Genomic DNA, 14875 nt, shown 5'->3' on the forward strand with positions numbered 1-14875 from the left:
AAAAAGATTATCAAGAACATATAAAACATAATTTAATGAGAAAGAAAAAATGGGTGTGATTTGGTCAATCCTTTTAACTGTAGTTTTGGTACCATTAACCAAGGTAACAGTAAGCAAGGTATCAGAATAGGTAAGTGAGGAAAAAAGTTCATTACCACACATATGGTTAGTGGCGCTAGAATCAATAATCCAATGACCAACAGATGAGCCTTGAACAACACAAGCAACGAGATTACCAAGATGAGACTGCTGGGTGGCCTGGAACTTCAGGAATGCATCATACTCAGCTACAGACATAGGTACCAATTGTGAACCTGGTGGAGATTGAGCAGGACTAGGATCGCTCTGAAATACATGAGCTGCACTGATAGATAATACAGATGAAGCAGTTGGCCGACCATGTTTCTTCTAGCATTTGTTCTCAAGATGACTCAGTTTCTTATAAAAGGTACAATGTGGACGTGGGTGACTATTATTACGTCATATATTTCCTCCTAAGATGAAAGCCTGAGACACAAGAGCTAAAGATTCGACTAGAGGTACAACATGAGAAGAAGATGATTATTGGAATACCAACGAATTATCTGAAATTCTATTGAACTACTCAATTTCGATTGGAAATTTACACAGCTCAAGAAGGAAAAGAAAGAAACACCCAGGGTGTTCGAGAGGCCCCAACTCTCCAAAAACCTTCTACAAAATTCCACATCTCTCTCACTCTCTTTCTCTTATTTATACCCCATACTACTCAGCATAATTGCCTTTGGCAGCATTATGCTGGTTTGTTACACACAAACCAGTTATTTCCCCTTATTACCCTCCACCCCAGCTTGCTGTTACACAAGTCTCACCCACTTTACCCCCTTATGGCCTCTTGGGTTGCCTCTGGTAGGTCCAATAGACTGGGGGCCTATCAAAGACATACCATGTACACCTATCATATTCAATAATCTTTTAAAAGAGTCTTTCATGGTAGGATTAGCGGAGCTGGTCAAGATTTGATGCCTGGTGGCGTCAAACTCTAATTTCAGGTCGGAGAGAGCAATAACCATAAAAAAACTTCTCTCATTGAGTAATATGTTCAGTGCGGGTTATAGTAAAAGGAAGAAGAGCATCAAATTCTTGCATGAAGGCCCGAACCTACCCTAGATAAGATTCCATGGACGACTCTTGCTTGAGATTCTTGATATTAGAGACCACAGTGTACAAACGTTGGATGTCATTTGTATAATACTTTTCTGCTTCCTTCTACACATTAACACAAGTTTCAAATGGGCAAAAGAACTACATAATGGACAGATCAATAGGCTACATAATTGGGCATCAACTTGTTCCCATCTAGCCCGATTAGTTTCTAGCACACTTTCAACCTTTGTGGTAAGATGATCCGCTTGACTTTGCCCTTTGAATCACATTTTGACAAAGACTGCCCACGAGAGATAATTGGTCAATCCTATCAACTTGACAGTGGTAATATTAGATGTCCCAAGATTGGAGATAGTAAAGGATTGAGAGGCAACAGGGGCAGTAGATGTCGAAGCGGGAATAGCACCGACAGAAATCGCGTTACTGAGATCAAACATGGTAAGGACTTTAACACCAAAAATAGCTTAAGGGGTCATCGAAGATCAGATTTGGAGAAGCTGAAGAGGATTGATCAGCGGACGCACTGTCACGTGCCGACATGTGGAGGAGGAGGTAGCAAGTGGCAGTGGCCCGTGGGTTGATCCGACAGCAGCAAGTCTTCGATGATCAGCCTATCTGATGGCGGTGAACCCTAGGATGGTGGCGGTGTTAGCAAGTGGTGGTCGAACAATAGGGTTCTGGTATGGGCAGCAACAGTGATGGCTAGAGTTTGACAGTCGCTAAAAAAAGATATACAGTGCCGGCTAAGGTTTTTCTCACTAATAGCTCTAATACCATGTGATAAAATAATTATAAGAAAAAAATTTAAGAAATTAAATTCTTTTAACTTGTTATTTATAATAGACATAATGAGCCTTAAATACCTACGAATTTAATTTATGAACTTAATCTAATTACAAAAAAAAATATACACATATAATAATTATAATATAAATAATTATATTAATAATTCTAACACAGCCCATCTAGTAAATTTGCATTAGTGCCTTATATTTTCTGGAAAATCATGTGAACAGCATTCGTGAGTTCCCTCCTCAGATTCTTTCAACCTAAAAACTGGGCCAGAATGGTCTCGGTACTTGAAACACAGAGAAGAAGCAGAAATGGGGAAAATATCAATTAGAATGAAAGGATAAATGCTGAAAGCCATTCGCTAAGAGCCTTCACAACTTCTGTTTTGAGCTGCAACTGCAGTGGACTTGTCAAGAGATACTCAATTTTTTATTCTATTTTAATTTTGGATAAGTTCAACAGGTAAAACATTGATCTATCATTCAAGGTTATTGTTGCATCCTAAAAATAAAGGACGGTACAACCTCAAAAGCTTCAGTCTATATGAGGTAAAACTCAATCTCAATCCCTCAACACAGATAAATCCAGTCATAAATCATCATGAAAAATATCAAAGATACATATAACATACAAATAGAAAATTGAGCTAGACTAAACTGCCAAAGCCTCCTGCTGAGCATGCCAAGCAACAACTTCTTTGTAGGCCAAGTTGCCCCCAAAAATATCTAAGGCACTACCAACCGTAACATCCACACGCCCCATTCCCGCAGCTTTTATTTTCTCTAAATCAGCCATCACTGTGACTCCACCAGCATAGGTCACCGGAATCTGGAAAACCGACAACAATAAATCACAATGAATAAATAATTTTCTAAATAACTTGATATGATGAGGTGAATGGATGGGGCTGTCTAATTACCTCGGATAGGTATGTCCCCATATAACCAGCAACAAAATATCAAGCAAAAAACACAAATGATATATGCTGCTGTAAGCTTAAATTTAACAAGCATCCAGCAAGATGGCACTGAAGCCCATCATAGCTTGCAGGCAAACACACGATCAAGTTCTCTCTACATCAGTGTGCCCTTCATGTAGGAAGGAGAGCTCGTTCTTCAGGTCTTATTCATTATGCACCTCAGTCATTAGAGGTCATCAAAGTACAAACATGAGAATACGGGATAGGAGAGTCCAATTCTCAGACACCAATTTTAGCCCCCATAAAATATATATGGATTACTCAAGCATTTTCAGATCAACAAAGAAGAGAAAAGTCCAAAACAAATCCTCTTTCCTCAGCTTCAGAAGTATGGCAGTTATAAACTGGAAGTATGGCAGTTATAAACTGGACATAGGATTAACTTTTTCTATTCTTGTAGACTTAGACAGCACCTCATGAAAAATCCCTTATTTGGAATCTGTGATTTGTCATAAGCAATTTACTCTAAATGGATATTTATATGCAAGGTAGATACTGAATCTGTAAATCAACACCTCACTCATTTTAAGATCGCTATCAAAATGTGGTCATTGTTTGTATTTGATTGGTGTCCATTAGGATTTTGGAGTTCCTGAGGAACGTGATAGAACTTATGCATTGATGTAATAGACTGGGTGGCCAAGAACAAAAGTTATCCAGAGAACAGGTCCATTGTGGTGGATGTTAATAACCCTGGGAGAAAGGAAACAACAATTGTTTTGATGATGTTTCTTTTAAAGTTGAAATCTTCTTTGTTGGCTTCCTTGTGTGGTAGGATCTGAAAGACTATAAACCAAATGGCTAAAGAATTATTTTTCTCTTTTTGGATGGTATTGAAAATTTTTAAGGGTTGATTGGAAGCCTAGATCAATATCATCCACAATGGATATCATTCTAGTACAAGGAACCAAAAGAACAATTCAATACCCCATATGCTCTAAACTTGTGTTGTGACAAATGTAAGCTTGTATATTTGTACCAATCACATGAGAGTAGATTATTTCATGCATTTAACATCCAGTGTAACCCAGTACATTACTTTTAAGTTATTCAGGTGAAAAGCACTTCTAAGGGAGCACTGAGACCTAACTATTACATTGCGTGCTACCAAAACTCCAGTCTCCATATAGTTTAGTTTACTATATTTGATATTTTTTCTCCTAAGGAAAATATTAAGGAAATAAGGGAAATTTTCAGGATCTTTTTGGATCATTAAATTCACCATTTTGGAACAAAGATACACCGTGCACTGGAGTATGCATTCTAAAATGTAAATTGCTGCAAAATGTTGTTTTTTTTTTTTGGATAAACACAGGCATGATTTGCTTTGCCACAGCTTACTTGTAGATGTATACAGGAATCGTATCAATTTGCAACGACACCAACTATATAAGTTACATACGATAAACTAAATAAAATATTTGTTTGCAATAAAGTATATATACTACATAATAACAAAAAGCATAAATAAGAAAAGGTACCCCGACAGCCTCTTTTAAGCAATTGACAGGTAGAAACATAAAGACAAACACAAATTCTTTTGATAGATTAAAACAAACTCAAGTTATTGTTATACGTACAGGTGAATGCCTTCCTAGTAATGTCACAAGCTCTTCATCAATTCCCAGTCTGCCATAAACAAAAAAAACTAAAATCAGATCACACTGAAGAAAATGAAGAAAAGGAAACACATAACTGCCAGGTAATACACATGTAGCGCCATCAACTAATCAGAAGTGTCCAATTGAATGTTTAATAACACAAGGGCATGGTTGTAAGCTCTCCAGGTCTCCAAAATTCCAGTCTTTAATATCTTTGACATCATATTACATGAAAATGGTGACTCTAAGTTGTGAAATGATGAGTGGAAACCCTTAGTTAGTTTCCTGGTCATGGTTGGATGGACGCAGTGCATCACTGTGCTCTCATCATCCAATCCACATGCAGAGTTCAATTGTTCGGGAATTAATGAAAGTTGAGCACTTTGATAGAACAAATAGCACCTTGAACAAATACAATCTGACCCATAAGATAAACAATCAATGAATAATATAGTTTAACTAATCATCACTTAAGTTCTTGAGACCAAGTTTACACCTATCAGAATGCTGATATCTCCTTAAAAAACATAGAAACACCTTAAAAATAAAACCACTGGGCAAATATCTAGTGATTACATAAAAAGTTCCAGCAAGAAAGAGCAAAAGGCTGTTCTACAACTTACTTTTTCCCTTCAACATCAACACCATGGACAAGGAACTCCTCGGCATATATTGCGAGAAAATCCAATACCTTCTGATCAAGATATACATCAGTGAATTTCTGCCACCTGTCAGTAACAATTGCATATTTTCCTTTCTGCACATTAACAAAAAAGAATTATGTGAAGGAGAAGAAAGAAAAAAAAAAGATAGGGAAGTGAATACAAGAAAACTTTCACAGTTTTAATTTCTACAGCTTTCGTTCTTATAGCATGCAATTCTATACTCATATTTACATTCCTTTGAAGAAGTGATCAATTTCACTAGAAATTCCTATCCATGGCTTATACACCAGCCATTTCAGAGACAAAGGAATGTCACAGATAAGACATGCAAGTGTTACAAATTCATGCCACACACATATTCAGCCGTCACTCCAAACATTCAAAAGTCACTCTATCAAACACCAACATGGAGATTCAACAAAAGCATATGCAGAAATGCAACATTGAACTACAATTTGCATGTTAGCCACCAGGTCCAAAACCTCACCATTATATATGCTTTATCTTCAAAATGTTCCTACCTTCTTTCTGCAACTAAGATCCAACACAAGTCTCTTTTTTCCAACAATGCGTACAAGTTCTTTAAGCCTTTGAAGGTCCATTTGACCATTGTTGAATACATACTGCAGCCAAAGAGAAAGAAGCTTTTTCAACAAACAGATTTTAAAGTTAGAACCTAATTAAAAAACCTTACAAATTACAACAGTCATTTTCATTTGGCCTATTAATAAAAAGTAATGTAAATAATCCACAGCTGTCTTTTCCAGGATTGGAGTCCTTAAGGTAATCATTAGGACTCCTCCCGTTGTTATTAAAACAATTGGATAACAATTTAAAATACTGCCCGAATCATCAAATTATGCAGGAACAAGCCTGCATCTTATTAAAAAAACATTACAAATAAGTATACTATCCATGCATGAATTTCAAAAAAGCTTTTCTGCTTTAACATGACACATGGTCAGGGAGCATGCCAGTACAAATGTTAAGTTTTTCACACACAACAAAGCTGTGAAGTCCATAGGACTGAGTACTTTGTTTATTCACACATTGACAAATCTGCATGACAAAACAAGTTAACTTTTAGTCAACCTTGTATAAAGCTATACTTGCAATTTATTAAAAAATGAGGTAAAAGTGCAAGGTTTTGGTCAGTCTTATAGTCGATTTTAGTAGAAGCTGTAGGCAAAGTATAGTTTGACTCTGCCAACAATGCACCCTGTAGTGCAAAGCAGACCTGCAAAAATTCTAACACCCAACAAACCTTAGTTGTACCATAAGCCACTGTGTACTGAAGCATTGCAAGAGTTCCAATTCAATAGGCATTGTAACTTTTGGCATATGATAAACCATGCCCACATGGGGGAAAGAGAGCAGACAAAATACATTTACTGTAACAAAAACGTGATCTTGGTTGGTAGCCAATTAGACAAAAGGCATCCTCAATGCAAAAGGCTCTGTGATGCAATGGTCGGTAGTCAATCAGACAAAAATTTAATCCACATGGAAGTTCTTGCCTAATTCGTTCAGGCTGTCAAATAGGACTAGATTTTTTGTGTAGATTGCACCCAAATGTGAAAATAGGAAAACCACTGTTATGAGCCTTACAATAGCCAAGCCAGCAAAGCAGCCGATCCATGCGTACCAGAGGTCTGCTAAGACTAAGAAGGACTAGTTTCCTTGAAGGACTCATTTACTTATCTAGTTGATTTGCTGATATTTGGTTATTTCCTAAAACTAAATAAGTTAGTTTCCTATTAGTTGGTTCTCCTTATTTGGGTATTTCCTAAAACTAAATAGGAAATAAATAGGAATAGTTAGTTTCCTATTTAGCTTAGTCTCCTTATTGGGTTTATTTCCTAAATAATTGTGTCAGGGTTATTATAAATACCATCTAGTTTGTTAAGCAATAAGAATTATTTTCCAGCACTTGGTGTAAGACATCATGGGGTTCTCTCTAACGAGCCCTAAATTTCACCATAGGTAGGAAGGGGAGAAGAACTAACAAGGCATCTCCTTCTTGCAAGGAAATATCTACTGCCCTCATTAATCGCCCTTGGACTCGATCCCTTAACAGCCATGACTCGAGGAACCTTGTCCACTTTAGAATTCTCTATATAATTTGCATTGGATCACCATTTTGAAGAGGCTGAGAGTTACTAAAAGCCTAAAATTGGCAAAAGCTACTTGAAATTCATGCAGATCATACAGAGCTTCTTTTTGATTGTGTGTTGCTCATCCCTACATACATGTCTGAACTCCTAAGTATCCACTAACTAAAGGATTCTCAAATTTTGGTACATGACACCATACACTAAACAAGACTTAGTAAGAAGTTGTGTGTGAGACAAGATTCTAGTAACAAAGAAATAATGATCATTCCTATATTTGCAGTCTAATTTAAAATTCACCAAAATATCTACTTCTATGCCCTACATCAGATATACTTCAAGGAGTCCCCTTGAACCTAGAGGAGTAAGTGAAAAAGGAAGTTCCAAGAAGAACAGCAACAGAAGCGTCACCCATAAAAGTAATAGTAGAGGTAAATCTGCTAGGGTAACACATAAATCTTGTTAACACTCTGTTCTACAGATAGTGTTGGTTTGAACTAGACAAAGGTACACTTTTTTTTTTTATCTGAGTTCCCATGTAAAAATTTGTCTCTTTGTTTTTTTACTTCATGCATTTTTTTTCAGTTATGTATTGTTCTGGATTAAGTTTTTAATCTTATGAACCAAATTGCCATAGATTGCAGTGTGTCAAGTCAAGGAGGCAATCCAAACATTTTTACTTTAGCTTTTACTTGAGTTATTCTTGCCCACCTATAAGATACAAAAGTCCATGCATAAGTGTCTATAGGGTGTTGCTATAAAATTTCTAATATCACAAGAATAACTTCCGCAAAAATTGCTTTTGCAAAAAGTTATAACTTCCTACTACTATATAGTAGAAAAATAGATTCTGTTGTTATTACAAAACCATTTTTTTATATTGGTCAAACACCATTAAAAATATGCAAAGGGATTTTATCTTCCATACAAAAGCACATTTAAACTACCCAATAGCACAACTAATTGGGCACCAACTACATTTATATGGATAAGTTGCTTTAGATTCAATTCGTCAAAAAAATAAACAAAAACTTACTGATGTGATGATAACATGGCTCGCTCCGTCTTCTATGTAACCAAAAGCATTTTCTGCATTGATCCCACCTCCAACTTGCAAACCTCCTAGATGTTATTGGTCCTCACAGTAAGTTCAGCAGAGGAAAAATCTGTAAGTTCTGGCATAAAACTTTTGGTGATTGGGAAGAGTACATAGGACCAATGTAGCATCGGCCTTTTAGCTAGAATGAAGACTACCCTAGGTAACTAGTATTAGAGAATTTTGGTGCCTCCACATAAAATATATGTGTTCTGAAAGACATATTTATTCATTAAAATAAACTCCAACAGTGCAAATAGAGTTTCTCACAAAACAAGATATTGCAATGAAAAGTGATCAACTCAAAACTAATGATTCAAAAAAGTGAAGAAAGAGATGATCACCACAGGTGTCAGGTAACTAATATCAGGTTGCATTTGGATGGAGGTATTTCAAATGATGTCATTTGAAATTATGAATTTGAAAAGCTTGCATTTCAAATTTTGCCATTTTAAATGACATTATTTGAAATTTAAGTGTTTGGATAACCATTATACATGAGAATTTCAAGTTCAATCAATCTTATATATATATATATATATATATTGTTGGTTAACGTGAGTATATGGAAGGAGAATGCGCATAAGCAGTGCTGGCTTCTATGTCTGTATTTAGGAGTTTCTAAATTAGAAGTTCCTAAATCTGTTTAGGATACTTGCCTAAATCAGGATTAGGAAACTTCCCTAAATCTGTACATATATATTTCCTTTTTCTTGTGTGATATATGTTTCCATATGTTGTATCTTTCCCTCCTCTATAAGAGGACTAAACGTGTACAGATCTAGAAATAACAAACTTATTTCTTTCAGTTTTTTTACATATATGTATACATACAATATAAAATACAATACTTACAAAAGTATTAAGTACATATATATATAACATGCATACGTGAACATAAATAAATATAATATGTATACATGCATATGTAGAACATACATATATATATGTACGTATGTTTATAAATATGTAAATATATAAGCAAAATAAATATACTATATGTGATTATATATACATATATAGGTATACATATATTCATACATACATACATATGCATATGAATAAATATTGTGCATATATGTATATACATACATACGCACATACATGTATGCTTATGTATGCATAGATGTATATACAACATACATGTACACATATGTAAATATTTTAATAAATACACATATAAAGTATTTGTTATTAATGAATGAGAATAAAATATTTTGTAATTGATTTGTAATTAAATATTTTAATCCAAATGAGACCCCTTGTGGAGTCATTTGAAATCCTTCCATTTTTTAAGTTATGGATTTGAACCAAATCCAAATCCTTTCTATAAAATGATGGGCAAACATTGGATTTGGGATTTCAAATCCAAAATGATTGGGTCAAATCATAGGCGGATCTGGGGGAGGACTGGCATGGGCTTCAGCCCGAAGCTCGTGCCAGCCTCAGCCCCTGGAAGAGGTATTTAATGTATATAGCTTTATGCAGTAAATATATATGCAGAATTTTATTGTATATAGCTAAACATGTGCCAGCCTCAGCCCCTTGATCCACCCCTGGGTCAAATGACCCCATCCAAACACAACCTCAGAGATTTTTGGATAATGGACAAAGCAATGATCAACCTAGAGCCCTGGACAGTCTGGCTCAATGCCATTCTTACACAAGATAATTTGACAAGGCAAGGGTAGACTAAGACACATTGGTGTTACATCTACAAAGGGTGGAGAATCAATGGATAATTTGTCCTATATTGTCTAATGACTCATGACATTTGGAGCATGTTTCTCACCTTAATTTCCTTGAGTTTTTGTGTACTTGGGGATTGGCTTGCCAAAGCCAAAGACAAGAGTCTTCTTCAAAGAATTATTCCTATATGTATTTGAGATATACATGGCATTGAGAGTTTGATCTTTTATCTTTAAGGCACCACTTTCATTTTCCCTTTATGTGGATTGGGAGGCTTCTCATTTTCTCTTAAAGCCTCTTTTGCTTATTTTAGGTGATTTATCCTTGGCAAAAAATATTATCTTTTTGAAAAAGGTCCATCCTCTTTTGATGTCTTATTCTATTTGTTCTGTTGCTTACGATAAAAAAACGATCACATGCAGCCAAAAGGAAATATTATGCAACCCTAGATATAGTGTACATAATTAAAAGGGATAATTACACCAATCTCCCATGAGGATTAATGAAATTACACCCTACACCTGTGTTTTTAAAAATACAACAAGCCTCTCATCCTCTCTAAATATATATTATAAAACAAATATATATATAATAATTACCAAACTATATATACAAACTAGAAATATATATTTATAAAGTAAAGTAAATATATATTAATATTTTCTAAACAAAAAATGTATAAAGAACTCTAGAAACACATAAATATATTAATATATATATAAAATAATCAAACAAATAAATATATTTCCTAAAACATAAATTCTAAAATAAAAATATAAACAAAATATATAAAAGATTTCTAATTTCTAGAAATCTAAATATAAGTATATTGATATATCAAAATAAATCGCACATATAAATATAAAGTAAATATATATTTATATTCTCTAAAACAAAATATATAGATACAAGGGAATTTTCTAAGAATCGAAACATATATATTCATATTTTCCAAATATAAATAAATATATTTACATATAAAGATAAATATATATTTCTGGCAGGCACTGCAGATGCACCATCTGCAGCTGCCAATTGGGTTTTCCCCCCATTGACAAGAGAAGATCTTTGTTGGTTTGTGTGCGAGTGGTGGGGGGGGGGGGGGGGGTAATCGCAGGAGAGGTGGCACCGCCAAAGAAGATGTTGTTGCTGAAGAAGATGTGTGAGAAAGAATTGGTTAAGAAGAGGGAGTGGGTTTGGAGGGTATTTTTTGTATTTTTAAACGTTTAACAGACACTTTTTAATAGTAAGAGGGAACGGGCTTAATAGGGAGGTCGTTGTAATTTCCAAAAACACTGGGGTACAGGGATAGCGCATTGTAATTTCACTAAACCACAGGGGAGATTAGTGTAATTATCCCTAATTAAAATGACAACAAAATGATAGCAACCAATTATAAAAGAATACAATTCAGAATATATAGTACATAGAGTTTCCCAGAATAAATGAGAAGCTCCAATGAATATCTTAGTCGCCAATATATATGTGCATGCAGGACATACGTAGCTACTAGCTAATAATTTGTAAGGGCACTGCAAATGTCCAACCTATACTTCTTATAACCAACTTACACTAGATGTACTTTAGTTTATTCAAATATGAGAACAGCGCTAATGAGTTGGGCTTTTACCTTTTATGTTGGTTCAAATACATTCCAAAAAAGAACTAGTGCCATTAATCAATGGATTTTTAACAACTGATACAGTTTGTTTTGTAGTAACTGGAAAGCATAAGTTAGAGAACATGGCAGAACAACATCATATAATTATGGAGCAGACCATAAAAGGAAAAAGTAACTTTGGCTACCAGGATAGGCATTCAGTGCTTCAATGGCTGCAGCTTTGCTCAGAGGATCAGCTCCAAGCATAATTACATGACCACCTGTAAGCCCGTCTTCCTTGTATAGGTTTGCATACTCTGCTGCTCGCTTATCTGATTCAAAGTTTGTTACTGCAGTTGAACTACCCTCCTTCAAATCTTGAAGAGTAGACCCCACAATTTGCTTAACTTTTCCCTGAAATATAAAACAAATCACTCTTAGAGCAACTTCAAAGAAGAAGATGAAAAACTAAAAACAGCAACCAAATAGTTCGATTTTTTAAAGTTGAGAGAAATCAAATAACTTATAAGTGTTTGACCTATGCTCTCTTTGTATTGGATAAGATGTGGAAGACAATCATTGATAAACGGCTATTGGATTATCAGAGTCACAATTTAGAAAGTAAGAGCTATGATAAATGGACTTTACAAAATGCATTGAAAGCCAGTAATAAATATTCTAGACCTAGTACTTAGTAATGGCATGAATGGCTGAATATTCACTCAGCAAGGATGTCCAGAAATTTGAGTTTACGACATCACTATGTACTTAGTTAAGTATGAAATGCACTTCACAACTTTCTAAACAATATCACTCTATAAAATAGAAGAATGACAGATAAAAAATGAAACTTGTGTCACCTCCACTCTCACAGGATAAGCTAATCAGATGAAAAAACAGATTATTAAATTAAATCCATGCTGAGAGTAGGGAAAAAATAAATGCAAAGAACCTAGCTTATTAAGAAAAGCAAATGTTCACTCCACATAGCTCACTCATCATCTAAGAATCGCAAGAAAGTATTGGCATGTAGGCACATGTCTAGTCACAAATCAACTTAATTCTACCAAACTAGATTTTTCTCCAACTACTTAAGGTTGAATACATGCTTCCCAAACTAGATTTTTCTCCAACACTTAAGGTTGAATACATGTTTCCCATGTTTCCTCTTCCTCCATCGCACTGTATCAAGGGCCATAAGTCCTCTTAAAATACAACATACTGTCTTTTTATTAATTTTCTCATTTCAAGGAAACTTTTCCCTTCCTCAAAAGTCATACCTTAGCATTAGACATTTCAGGTTTAGCATGTATCAACATTGTGTTTAGTTAAATACCATCTCCAAGAGAGAGCTGAATTGTAATTTTCACAATCCATTTTAAATAGGCACGAGAAAAGCTTGTGTTTCAGCTTTACAATATCTGTTGAACCAATCACCCAACAATTTTGCAAGGCATTGATTTGTTCATAGTCCAAGTGCGCAGGATGCTGAATGGTGTTAACATGTATGGTAGACCAGATAGCATCAGCTGCTGCATAATAGGGAACAATAACCACACCCTACCATCAAATTTTACTTGCCACTGTGGTCAGTGTTCAGAATCTGACATCACAAAGTCCTGAAAACCAAATATGGAATCTACCAAATTTATCAGTAGAAAAATGAACTGATGCTGAACTTACCCCCCCCACCCCCCAAATCTGTTCTTGTCTCAGATGCTACCAGACACTGTGGACAGTTCAACTAGGAGGCATCTCATCTTGGATATCATTGCCAGATGCCAGGGAAATAACAAATTATCTTCCGATCTACAAAATTTTACCCTTTTCTTAGCATGTCCTCTTTTACCGTCCAACAAAATTAACTAAAAGATGAATAATCAAAACATATGTAAATATGAATATCACTTTAGGGACTCGTGAGCATGTGAAGAAAAAATTCAAAACAAAAACCTATGTGGAAGCTATGAAACAAACAGAAACAGAAAGAGGGGGAATAAAAACTAATTCTCCCTTCCGCATCTGCAATTAATTACAATTTACATCAACAGCGATTTAGACCATTACCTCAGTTTATGTACATAATAAACTGAAACAGACCTGATCAAACCCATTTTAAACCCGTAGAAACATCAAATAATGCACGGCAATCAGACACGTTTTGTGCTTCAAGGAAATGAGAACAAGTAACCGTCTGATGAAAAATGAACAGTTTGATCAGATTATGTACAACAGATGTCAAATGCAACCAGATAATGGTAGTATATATGGAGTAATCTAATCCAACCTTGTGTATGTCGATGCAAGGCCGAAACCGAACTCCGCACCGGATGCACAGTCCGCGAGGCCCTGCACGAACCAAAATCCCAATCGCTATAAAACACATCAATTTATGTATACAGACACATGCACAGAATCGACACAACGAAATAGAAGTAGGTATACTGGAGATTGATGAAGGCACGGTCCCGGTAAATTTTTGTCTATTGTTGCTGTCTCCATTATAGACAGCAGAGCTCGAAGTAAGGCCCGGTAAGGCCGTGGTGGCTCGGATGCTGTGGATTCTCATTCTTCTTGCTCGAAAATGGGGGGTGGCTATGGCGGGCACGAATTGGTCTAGGGGTTTGTTCAGTGGAGATTTACAGAGAGGTTCGGGTTGGGAATTTGTCCCGGCCCGGTATAGTGGGCCGGGCGGCCCGGACAGCCAACTGGACATCCCGTGTTAATTCATAATAAAACAACTTCGATCACATCAATAGTGTATTTTATAATGTATACGTTATTAAATCGTATTAGCCATAATTTATAATACTTCATTGCTACCAAAAAAAAATGAATATTTGTAAATATACGAAAATCACGAGGGTAAATATGTAATTTAAAAAGTAATAATCAATATTCAAAATCTGGGATCCATTTAAAAATAAATATAATATATTTAGAAAACATAAATAAATACAATTTATTTATTTAATTGATAAATCTATTTTTTCATAATTTTAATAATAATTCTTAAGATGGAAATTGTTGTGCTCAATACATTTGAGTACATTATACTCAATATTCTAGTGTTGTGTTCAAGAAGGTGGACATATGCCCCAAAGATAATCCCAAATCAAAATAAAGAAACTCAAAAACTTATTGAAAAAAAAGATCAAAGAGATAAACTATAGTCACATAAGTTATGTGTGAAACC

At 35.1% G+C, this 14875-nt stretch overlaps 1 protein-coding gene across 1 annotated transcript; it reads right to left on the reverse strand.

Annotated features, from left to right (window-relative positions):
- Positions 1-2399: 2399 nt before the first annotated feature.
- Positions 2400-14370, reverse strand: LOC127788691 (1-(5-phosphoribosyl)-5-[(5-phosphoribosylamino)methylideneamino] imidazole-4-carboxamide isomerase, chloroplastic). Its single transcript, XM_052317264.1, has 8 exons — positions 14125-14370; positions 13967-14028; positions 11886-12093; positions 8331-8416; positions 5705-5806; positions 5142-5275; positions 4498-4546; positions 2400-2766 (listed from the first exon to the last, which is right to left on the reverse strand). Exons 1-8 carry the CDS (start codon positions 14246-14248, stop codon positions 2590-2592), a joined length of 942 nt encoding a protein of 313 aa, XP_052173224.1. The 5' UTR covers positions 14249-14370; the 3' UTR covers positions 2400-2589.
- Between the last annotated feature and the right edge of the window lie 505 nt (positions 14371-14875).

This window comes from Diospyros lotus, chromosome 13 (genome assembly GCF_014633365.1).
Source record: "Diospyros lotus cultivar Yz01 chromosome 13, ASM1463336v1, whole genome shotgun sequence".
NCBI classification, from domain to species: Eukaryota; Viridiplantae; Streptophyta; class Magnoliopsida; order Ericales; family Ebenaceae; genus Diospyros; species Diospyros lotus.